The following is a 10778-nucleotide window of genomic DNA, read 5'->3' as shown; positions in this document are numbered from 1 at the left end:
CCAACTGCTGCCTCCCAGCCCTCTGCGCCCCTTTTATATAGAAGCCGGTCCGCCCCGCCCGTGCGCATGCGTAACGGAGTCCCCATCGCAGGAAGCTGGGAGTCGTAGTTCCCCTCTTTCAGGCCCGCCGTCCTCCCGCGCCGTGCGACGTAGCCAATCCCAGAACGTGTAGGGGGCGTCTTCCAGGTGGCCTCCTTCCATCGCTGATCCCTCGCTTCAGAAACGTGAGCGGCCATTGGTCAAGAGGCACACGTCTCGCCGAGGAAGGAAGACCAATCGCAGAGAAGATGGGGCGGGTTCTGGACCATACCATTCTGCTTCAGGAATAGGAGAAGATTCGATGGCCTGTGAGGGCCTATACAGAATATTTTTATGAAAAGGTGCGTGTTAAAGGCTATTATCATATCCTGTCTTCAGGGGAAAGGTTTTGAAGGTCATAAACATTTGTTAACTAAAGCCAAAATGGTTTACTCCTAAAAAAGTAGTCCCTAAAGTGTAAAAAAGGATTAAATCCTATAAAGAGAGACGATGGCCCACAGCTAATAATTCTTTATTCTTAAAATTACAGGAATGGCTTCAAGGTTTGTGGCTAGTGACTAGGATTGGCACTTGCGGAAGGATATTGTGAACACATTTTGGAAAAAGCGCATGAAGAAGTAAACAAATGAAGAATAAAAAGTGCCGCCTTAAAGGGGCAGTGTGACTGCGTTAGAGCAGCAACCTCGGACTAGGCCTCCGAAGATGAGAAGGCAGGTTCGAATCCCGGGTGACGTCCACTTTCGGACTGGCCTCGGGACCCTTGGGCGAAAGTGGTCGAGTCCCAGCCCCAGCTTCGTCTTTAAGGGCTGCCGCCGCCCCAGGAGCCAGTGCAAAATGGTGGGCCGTGACAGCCTCTCGCCTAGGCCGGGGAAGCACCGGGTGTGCGGGCCGTCTTCCCAGGAGATCCCGGACGGAGGAAGACTTCGCCCCTCTTCCTCCTCCCCGGGCCTCAGCGTCTCGCGAAGAAAATGGCTCCTTGGGGCCGACTCGGTCTCCGCTTGGGAACCGACCAGGAGAATTTCCTGAGCCCAGACGGGGAGTCCGGGTCAGCTGATGAGCCTCTTTGTTGTGGGAGGGGTTCGGAATTAATAATGAGTTAAAATAATCAGCCCTGACTAGTGGAGAGGGAAGGGGGAATCATCCATAGAGTCCTCATCAGCGGGCTCTGGGCAACACCATAGGGAAGCAGAGCCAGTCGATTCCCCAAGGAGGAAGACTTGCCCAGAAATGGGGGCAGGGAGATTCTGGTCCAGAACTGTGGCTTAGATTCCTGGGGGTGGGGGAGACCCACACACATATTCTCCGTGTGAAAATTCTGCGTTTTCCAAGCTCCCACCCAAAGGACAAGGCTCAGGAGTAGCCTAAACCCTCCGTCCAAATCACTTAGGCCTAAAATCCAGTAATCTGTTTCTCCCATTTGCCACACACCCAGTGGCCCATTCTTACTATTCCATCCGCAGTAGCAATGTATTCCGTTCCAACCGCTTTCCACCGTACAACGTTCTTTTACACACACAACCATTTGCCCCACCACAGCCCAGAGTTAGGCAGGATAGGGATTATTGTCTCCATTTTAGAGATAAGAAATCTTTAAGGGTCAGAAATTAAGTGACTTGTCCAAGGTCACATGACAACTAAGTGGCAATTCTGGCTACAGCAAAGGCTTTTGTGACCTGTTCCATTTTTCTTTCTAGCAGACAATTCCCTTTTTTTCATAAGAACTCTGGATTTAGTTCCTTTTCTTCCTTAACAGCTTCAGCCAACTTCAGGCCCTTATTTATTCATTCAGCAAACATTCGATAGGAGGGCACTGTGATGAATAAAATGCCATCCTTGCTGCTCAGGGACTGTGTGGAGAATCCATCAAACCACAGTGAGCCAAAATGGCCACTAAAAAAAATCCTGGTAGGAGCCAAGCTGCTCAGAAGTTGAGAATTGTAGACATGTTTCATGGGGGATGTGGCTTCTTGGCTGTTTCTGAAAGATGAAACATCAGGCAGAGTGGCATGAAGTACGGCATTCAATGAAGAGCAAGCATCGTATCCTAAGAAAGGTCTTGTGTGGGGACTCAGGAGTGGTTTGCAGGGAAGTGGTGATAGGCTTGCCCAAGAGGAGAGGCAATCAAGAGAGCCCCTGGGGTACATCCAGATGTTTTGAGATTGAACATTCTAGCCTGTTTTCCATTGGCTCCCAAGAACTCAGGTCTATCTGAAAAGCTTGCTCTTCCTCTGTGCTTTGTCATCAGTCATGCAAGAGGCTCCCTGAGAGCGAGAGCTGCCTCTCACACGAGGAGCTCCCTGAGAAAAAGGGATTTTGCAGAGAACTTGACTGGGAGTCAGAGACCTCCAAATTGTTACCTCTTCAGACTCCAGAGGACTCCTGGGTACCCTCAATCAGAGACTTGGAAGGTACAATTGAGCCCAACCTCAGTTTACTGGACAGGGCTCAGCGAACAGGCTCATTTGTCCTAATAGGGCAGGAGTGGCCAGACTGACAGGCTGTGGAGTTCTAGAATTCTGTCAAACAAGAGGCCAAGCACCTTGACAGTTACTGAACTTTAACTCTTTGTCAGGTGTTTTACATGTCCTGGTCACTTAACTCCCAGGACTGCCTTATGATAAAGAGATCGTCATCGTTATTTCACAAACAAGGGAAGCCAGGCTCAGAGCAGCTAAGAATCTTGCCCAGGTCACACTGCTAGTGTGTGCAAGTGATAGAGGTGGCTTCTGCCTGCATCCCCAGCACTAATTTGGTCTCTCTCCCACTGCCTTCCAGTTGTCCATCCTTAATACAGGTGTTAACTCAAAAGTTCGGAACCCAAGCAGCCTGCATCACCCCGCGCCCCCAGAGGCTGGTTGCATCTTGACGAGGTCCCACCCCCCACAAAGCCTCGCCTCTACTCTTTAGTTCGGGGTGGGGATGGGACAAGGCTCCTGCCACCCTTGGCCTTCCAGAAAGTTCTCTTAGAAAGCCTGAATGCAGAGGCCACGGGAAGGGGGCACCGGGAGCGAGCAGCTGAGGAGGGGGATACGGGCAGTGGGCACCTCCAGGACCGAGGTCTCGGGCCCCGACCCTACGCCCCGCGTGCCGAGCAGGTAGCAGTCGCCTTTCCCTTCCCACAAGGACCAAGCCTAGGTCCTGGCTCCGCCTGGCTTCTCTTCCCCAACCCCCAGCTCGCTTGGCTGCCCCCTGGACGGGGCGGAGGGCGGGGCCGCAGCCTTGGCTCCACCCCCAGGGGCGGCTGTGGGCCCCCAACAACGCTTCGCTCCGGGCGCCTCCGCTGCCCCTCCGCCTGCGCCTCCCCTCTGGACGCCAGGCTGTGTGTTCCATCCACAAGCACCGGGAGCGGGGAGAATGCTCCCTCGGGAACAGGCCTCTCGGGGCCGTCCACTGGCAGCGAGGGAGGGGACAGGGGAGAGAATTGAGCCTCGTGCACCTCGGACCCCTTCCCGCCTCACTCCGTGGCAGCCCAGACGGCAGAAGATAAAGGTTTTATTTTATTTAGTGAAACATTCATTTGCAAGTGAATCTTTAGTGAAGACGTCCTGAGTATTTGTGGGGGTAGGGCGGCCAGCAAAACGGAGCTGACTCCCCTCCCCCAGGGCCAACTCTCTCCGCCTTTTCCCAACTCGCCCGGGCCTCCTGGCCTCCCTCCCGCAGCCTCCCAGCCAATCATTCTTCCAGGCCCTGGCCCAAGTTCCAACTTGCCCAAGAGCTGAGCCTCCTCGGGGAGCGGCTAGGGTGGGAGAGGAGTCAGATGACCCAGAGAGTGGGGAGGGCCGACGCTGAGACCCAGCAGCCCCGCCCCGGAGTCACCGGCCAACCCATAACCGGGCCAAGCACCACAACTGCAGCCTCCCCAGGGAGCTGAAGTGGTCGGGGGAGAGGGGAGAGGGAGTCCCAGTGAAGCTGCAGGAAGAGTGGGGTCTAATCCGGCCCCCCATAAGGGGAGGGATGCCAAGGCAAACACTAATTGGAGCGGGAAGGGGGATGGCTCTAAGAAGGCTCAGGGCACAGCAGGACAGGGGGCTCATAGCCTCCTCAGCTGGCTGCAGAGACCCCTCCACTGAGAGTCACCTCTTCTGGGTCCGAAACTGTCGGAAGAGCCACTGGACGATGAAAGGCCACAGGAGGAAGAAGAGCAGCGCCGGACCGGAGAGCCTGAGGGGCCAAGGCCTGGGTGGGGGCCTCTGCTGCCAAGAGGAGGGAGTCAGTCGCCAGCCCAGGCCTCAGCACAGGCTGGGCCCGCCTTAGGAACCTGCTTCTGCCTCCCTCTTTCCAGTCTGAGGACTGGGACTCCCAGTGTGTCCCTGACACGTTCGGCCCCAGTTCTCTCCCACATCCTCCTCCCAGGGCAATCCAAGGTGCCAAGAAGGCTGGAGGGGCTGTCTCCTCTGGGCCATAAAGCAGTGACCCTGTTGGTATGGCCCAAAGACCCCATATTGTAAAGGATGTGCTATATATTTCATATGAGGACCCTGGGTGCTCAGATTTTAGTTTCTAAATACCCTTCTCTGCTAAAAGGAGGCAGGGCTCCGTGGAGAAATGGCAGATATCTGGTCTGGAGCAGGGAAGTAGAAGTGCATGTGGGGTGTCTTGTACCAGGAAGCAAGGAAGCTTTTAAAGATTAATGAGGTTGTACTGTAAGAGCATAGGACCTAGATTGAAAGGGAGGGTCTGACCAAAGTTGTGACAGCCTGGGCATCAAAAAGAATGACTGCAGTTGATGAAATACTTAATCTTTAAAATCCATGAGTTCATAATGATACTCAAAGAGAAAGTTGGAAATTTATCACCATTCAGGTGGCTGTTAAATCAACTCCTTTCTTTAAAAATAATTAAAGAGAAAGAATTAGGCACTTATTCTGCCCTTCCATAAGGCACTGCATTTCAGGGAAACTACAGAAAAATGACAGCTAATAAATGTTAAAGGAATCATGGAATTTGAAAGTCAACACTTTTTGCAACCACTGAGTAAATTACTGATCCAGACAAGGATTATTTATCAATTGTCAAAAACTGTGTGTCAAATGGCTTGATGGAGAATGGACATTCCCTGGCTACGAGAGATGGGATCAGACTGTCACCCCTTCATCCATGCTAGTGTTTCATGCTGGAATCATTAGTGTTGGGACATCCAGACATGTGTCCCTTGATAGAAGAAAGAACATCACCCCTGTTGTAATCTGGTCATGTAAACTAACCTCGAGGCTGTAATCAGACAGACCCCAAAAGTGGAACATTCTACAGGATCACTGGCCAGTCTCAGCAAGTCAATAGTAAGGAAAGGGGACTGATCTAGACTAAAAGAGTCTTAAGGACAGGAACCAAGTGCACCATGTCCTTCTGGCCTGGACAGATGGGGAAGCTGGAAAAGGCGATTTGAATTTGGATTGGGTATTTGATGATATGAAGGAATTATTGTGTGTGATAAAAATTGTTGACTTTGCTAGGTAATAGAATGTTCTTATTTTCACAAATGTAAACCCAAGTATTTCAGGGTGAAAATCTTTAAAATCTTCAGCATATAAAATTAGTAAAAGGTAAACAATAAATAAAGCCCTGGGGGGGTAGGTGTTGAAAGGTTAGCCACTGTGGATCTGAGGCAACTCCTGCCAAGGGGTTAGGGGTCTTTGGAGTGATTCCCCCATATCCAGGAACTCAGCTCTCTCCTGCCCTCTCCATCCCAGGCTACTCAAGAACAGACTTGTAGTTAATGGTGGCTGCCACCTTTGGAGGGAGATAGACCTGGGGTTACTCCAGCTCCATCACTTAATGTTAATAGTAATGGTAACAATGAATCCCATTTGAGAAGTCCTGCACTGCAGAAGTACCTGCATGCATTATCTCATCTAATCCTCACAGCAGCTCTCTGAGGTTCTTCTGGGCTGTGTGCCCTCAGGTAAGTTACTCAACCTCTCAGAGCCTTAGTTTCCTCATCTGTAAAGGGAAATGAAAAGAAAACCTATTTCATTGGTTTGTTGTGTGGATTAAATGAGATAATGCAAGCGATGTGTTTGGCACACAGCTGGGGCTCCAGAAGTGGCTGCTGTTACTTGTTTTACAGAAGCCAGGGTATAAGGGGCAAGCAGATCTAGAAGTCCAGAGGAAGGAGTCGGGGATGCAAGGGCTGATTTTTTTTTTTAGTGGGGTGGGAACAGAAGAAATCCTGACTGAGGGGCAAGAGGGACCCCCCGCCAGCTCCAATACAAAGAGCAGACACATTCAGATCCTTCCAGTCATTGGAATTCCAACTGTCCTCAGTTTCTCTTCAGGCAGAGGGAAGTAAGAGCAGGAAAGGAGGGCCTTTCCCACTCTCCTTCCAGGGCAGAAGCACTTTAGACCCCCTGACTTCCTTGCTTGCACCATGAGCCACATCATTCTCTGGAGAAGGCAGAGGTGTGGGCATGTAGAGACATGGGGACAAAGACAAAAGTAGCTGGATGAGGAGCCCAGAATAGAGACCCTCAAAGTTCTGCCCCAATCTTGCTCTGGGCCTTTGGGGTGGGGGGTGCTCACCTGCCTAGGGGGGCTGGGCATGCTCTCCAGGCTCTGCAGTCTCCCCTGGACGTCCTGCATGCTCTCCTGCAGCGCCTGAACTGTCCCCATCAGCCATGTGTCCAATTCCTGGGGCCCCAGCAGGCTGCTTCCCAAATTTTCTGCAGAGGACAGACACAGAGGGAAGGGGACTCAGGAGGCAACTCAGCAAGGGGCAGGGTGGTGGCAGGCTGGGCCAGGTCCAGGAATGAGTAAGAGCACAGTGCAATCCCTTGTACCAAGTGTGAGTCTTGTACTGTCCATCCATGGCTGCCAGGGGTTTGAACCCCAGAGCTACTTTGGGCAAGTCAATAACTTTTCTAAGCCTCATTCATCATCTGAAAATTATATCATCTCCCTCACAGGGCTGTTCGCCCTGAGGAATAAAGGAGATAATATTTATGAAAATACCTCTATGGGAGATGGCACGCTGGAAGTTCTAGAAGGGGATAGGGCATTGCTCACTGTCGTCCTTTGAGAGTCCCAAATGGGAGGCCCAGCGAGAAAGGATGACTCCCAAGGCCACAAAGCTGTAGGTGAGAGTTGGACTAGGACTCCGCCCCCAGCCGCCCTTCCTCAGAGCCAGCAACGGGTACAGATTCCTGGTGGACCTCAGAGAGGAGGCCAGGCAGGGACTTTGCCCATCCAGGCCAGTGTCTGGCTGTTTGGCAACCCTTCCTGGGCAGAGGCTGCTCTCCCCAGTGCCCAGTACTGGACTTTCACCTCCGCCCCAAGAGAGCAGCCAGGGGAAGACCCAGGGCACCAGAACCACAGGGAAGGACAGAAGTGGGTGAAGGGTCAGGCAGCGGCTCACCTTTCTCTGCGGTGGGCATGGGGCTGTTTCTGGTATCAGGCTCTCCTCCAAGGGCGCCCCTCTGCTCTGCATCAACCTGCTGAGATGAGTCACAAAGTCCCAGGCGGCTGGTGGGAGCAGCCAGGGCACAGTGGGGTGGGGAAGGAGAAGGAATGGGGCTGGGTCTCACCAGCTCAGGCTCCAGCTGCTCCAGGGAATCACAGAAAACCTCAGAGTCCAGGTCCCTGGATGGCTTGTACTCTGGGGAGGGGGTAAGTAGGATTAATGACAAGAGGGAGGCTTTGGAGGGAGGAGAGGGGTATGCAACTGGGAAGAGGCACCTGTTCAGGGGACATTAGAGATACTGCCACAAGGGGCACAGATGGATCCCTGAGTGAGGCCCTGGAACCTGTCCCTTGGCCTTCCGGAGCACAGGAGGTCTCGGCGTCTGTGGGCATGAGGTGTGAAAGGCATAGCGTGGCATCTAGTCTTCTCCCCTCTACACTGTCTAAAGGTCCCCCCAAACCACTGGTCTGGGTTTGGCTCCCTGCCCCTCCTGTCCAGGCACTGACCTGGACTTGGAGGGGCTGGTTCCTTGGGGAGGCAAGGAGGCTCTGGGGCAGCTCCAGGATCTCCATTCAACACCTGCTCTTTCCAACCTGTGGAGACACAGCACCCAGAGGTGGGGCTGGAAGAGATCAGGCCCCTGTTCCCCTTTAACCATGGACTCTTCCTGAGAGCCACCCCATCAGAGGCACTGATTGGGGTCCTTACAGGGACATCACCTGGAGCCCTCTGTCCCCAGGTCCCCTTCCAACTGAGCAGCCCCCTAAGACAGGTCAGTCAGCACTTGTGGAGTTCCCAGTCTGGGGGCCTGACCTGTGACCCTTCTCAGGAAGGTCTCCGGGGGCCTCGGCATGTCAGGGATCACCTGGTACAGGGGCTCGAAGTAACCAAACATGTCCTCTGCCACCTCACCCAGGGGCACCGTGTCGATCACCTGTGTGGGAGGGGGTCTAATGGTAAGGGCTGGCCCCTCCCACGACTGCCCTCCTAACCCCTTGAGCTGGGCTGCCCCTACCCTGCTCCTGCCCTGTCATATCCACTTTGTGCCCAGTCAGGAACCAGAGACAGCAAGAAGGTGGTAATTGCCACAGAGGTGCCAAAGTGCAGGAAACATAATGGGGATCAGACTGTGGGGTGGGGGGGGCAGGCCACCTGGCTGAGAGCTTGGGCACAGAGAGGAGTCTGCAGCCTCTCCCTACCTTCTGTGCCACCAGCTTCATCTCAGTGATGTAGGCGGACATGGCCTCCTCCCTGCTCATCTTGCCCAGGCTATTCCAGGCATCCCTAGGGTGAGGTGGGGGTGGGCAGAGGGGTGTGAAAGACTGGTTGACAGCTGAGGCTTGTGTGCCCAACTGATGAGGAGCTCACCATTTATAACGTCCAATAGGGTCCCAGAATCCAGGCCGGGGGACCAAGCAGGGCCCCATGGTAGCCTGCTTGTAGTAGCTGTAGAATCGCAGCATCTCTTCATAAGACGGGCGGTAAGAGCCTGGCAGCGGTTGGGAAGTGGAGGGCAGAGCATCACCCCTAGCTCCAAAAGGATGGAGGTAGGGGGAGAACCACCCCTGGTGGGGCCAGAGATGGTGAGGGGTCCCATCCAGGGTAGATGGACAAGGACAGGTGGCAGAGGGAGCCCCCAAAGACAGCTCAGGCAAGGACTTGCCTGCAAAAACTGCAAGGATAAGAGCCTCCTGGGAGGCGGATCTCAGTTGTCTTGACCCCCCAAAACAGGTCCCCATATCCTCACCATTCTTAGGTAAGTTCTGAATGACGCTGACTGCAGCCTGGAACTGTTTCTGGCAGTTGGGTTCTGGACTTTCATACTTGGTACCCATACCCAGCTGAGCCCTGGAGCTCGACTTTTGAGCCACTCTGCACGAACAAGCCTGTGTGTGAGCAGGCCGCCTGTGTACCCCTCCCTTCCCCGGCGCACGCCTCTGTAAGCCACTGATCCACTTTCCAGAGGGGCAAACTAAGCTCTTTAGATGCCTGAGTGAGGTAACCGGGAGGTCAGAAGCTGCGACTGAGGAGACTCCTTTTTCTACCCCAAGGTAGAGTGGGCGGGACCAGAGTGGATGGAGAGGACCTCGGTGTGTCGATGGAAGGGCAGGTGGCAAGGGTGGCAGTGCCTCTCTAGATGCACATCTTAAACTCCTAGACAGGCAAACCAGTAAGCCAAGAGGAGTCAGGGCGGGGCGAATAGTTTCCCACCCTGGCCCCCAATACCCCGGCCCAGCCCCTCGGCCGCCCGGCACTCACCCTGCAGCGCCCAATGTCCGGACACCTGGGTCTGCTCTCGCCACTAGCCTAGGCTTCGGACTGATCTCCGGGCGGGGATTGGCCGGGAAAGGGACGCGGAACAAGAGGGAACTTAAGCCAATGAGAGAGCCCGTTTCAGATTTCTTCTATACCTCAACTACTCAGCGCAGCCCTTTCAAGAGTATGCAAATAGTTTAGTGGTGTCTCTCCCAATCAGGCGGGGCGAAGCTGCGGTTGGCTTCCCAACCCTAGACTGCCAGAGGCGGCAGAAACGCCCCCTAATGGACATTGTGAACTAACGCTGACTCCTTGCGCCCCCTGGTGGAAACCCTCTTTTGTCAGGTGAACCCAGGCCCCGCAATTCGAGCCACGCAGTTCGGCTCTTCACTTACCAGGCCCTGTGGATACAAAGGGGAATCATGTCCTGAGATCAGGGGTTCTGGAAGAGGGACATTGGAGCTGAGTTTGGGAAGGCTTAAGAGTAAGCCAGGAGAGAATAAGGAATGTCATTCCTGAAGGAAGGAATTGCAGGATCAAAAGTACAGAGACGAAGGCTTGATATTCAGAAAGAATATCCAGAGAGGTGCGAGGACTCAAGCCAGCACGCGGAATCTCTGGGTTGGGGCTATCTGAGAATGAAGCAGAGCAGTAGGTGGCAAATCTAGGTCCTGAGAAACTAAGCTTTCTCTTTGGGATGCCACGCTCCTGGCCGCCGCCCAGTGGCGGTGTGCACCCAGCTGTCCGCCCCCTAGCCAGGGCACTCGCTGCAGAAAACGCAGATCCCACCCTTTGCGCACAGATACGCTGGTAGTTTCATAAGTAATCAGTGCACGAAAGACATGGTCACCAAAACCTGCACTCAACGCTCACTCACAGGTTGATGTCACGGACAGCTTACGCAGCGTGCGGTGGCCGTCCCCGGACGATAAAACGCCCGGTGGGGATGCCAACAAGCCCAAGCTTCGATCCCCAGAACCGGCGTTCTGCCGGGGACTCCAGACTTAGCTCCACCCCATCCTCTCCAGACCAGTCAGCTTTGAGTCTTCTACCTCTTTGGGGACGGCAACTGGCCGGGCGCTGAGAG

General features: G+C 54.1%; 1 protein-coding gene across 16 annotated transcripts; it reads right to left on the bottom strand.

Annotated features, from left to right (window-relative positions):
* Window positions 1-4016: 4016 nt before the first annotated feature.
* Window positions 4017-10761, bottom strand: ACBD4 (acyl-CoA binding domain containing 4). Of its 16 annotated transcripts, none has more exons than XR_004141975.2 (11): window positions 9695-10066; window positions 9183-9589; window positions 8804-8924; window positions 8635-8719; window positions 8249-8369; window positions 7942-8028; window positions 7711-7817; window positions 7560-7630; window positions 7391-7466; window positions 6559-6698; window positions 4017-4232 (listed from the first exon to the last, which is right to left on the bottom strand). XR_004141975.2 is itself a non-coding variant. In XM_031468599.2 (10 exons), exons 2-10 carry the CDS (start codon window positions 9268-9270, stop codon window positions 4113-4115), a joined length of 906 nt encoding a protein of 301 aa, XP_031324459.1. In that variant the 5' UTR covers window positions 9271-9589; window positions 9695-10062; the 3' UTR covers window positions 4017-4112. The 16 variants fall into 16 exon arrangements, 11 of the variants coding, with proteins under 11 accessions (XP_031324459.1, XP_031324457.1, XP_031324458.1 ...); XR_004141971.2 differs by having other exon boundaries at window positions 7391-7469; window positions 9695-10063; XR_004141972.2 differs by having other exon boundaries at window positions 4017-4229; window positions 7391-7469; window positions 9695-10063.
* Window positions 10762-10778: the final 17 nt, after the last annotated feature.

Source organism: Camelus dromedarius, chromosome 16, assembly GCF_036321535.1.
Source record: "Camelus dromedarius isolate mCamDro1 chromosome 16, mCamDro1.pat, whole genome shotgun sequence".
Lineage (NCBI taxonomy): Eukaryota > Metazoa > Chordata > Mammalia > Artiodactyla > Camelidae > Camelus > Camelus dromedarius.
This window is presented reverse-complemented; position numbering and strand designations above follow the sequence as displayed.

Excerpts from the sequence above, each read along its gene's own strand:
- ACBD4 (XM_064495800.1), bottom strand. The coding sequence starts at position 9,270 with ATGGGTACCAAGTATGAAAGTCCAGAACCCAACTGCCAGAAACAGTTC. Across the intron at positions 8,370-8,634 it reads TGAAGCTGGTGGCACAGAAG|GTGATCGACACGGTGCCCCT; the intron begins GTAGGGAGAGGC and ends CCTCCCACACAG. Across the intron at positions 7,470-7,559 it reads AGCAGCTGGAGCCTGAGCTG|CAGGTTGATGCAGAGCAGAG; the intron begins GTGAGACCCAGC and ends GACTCATCTCAG.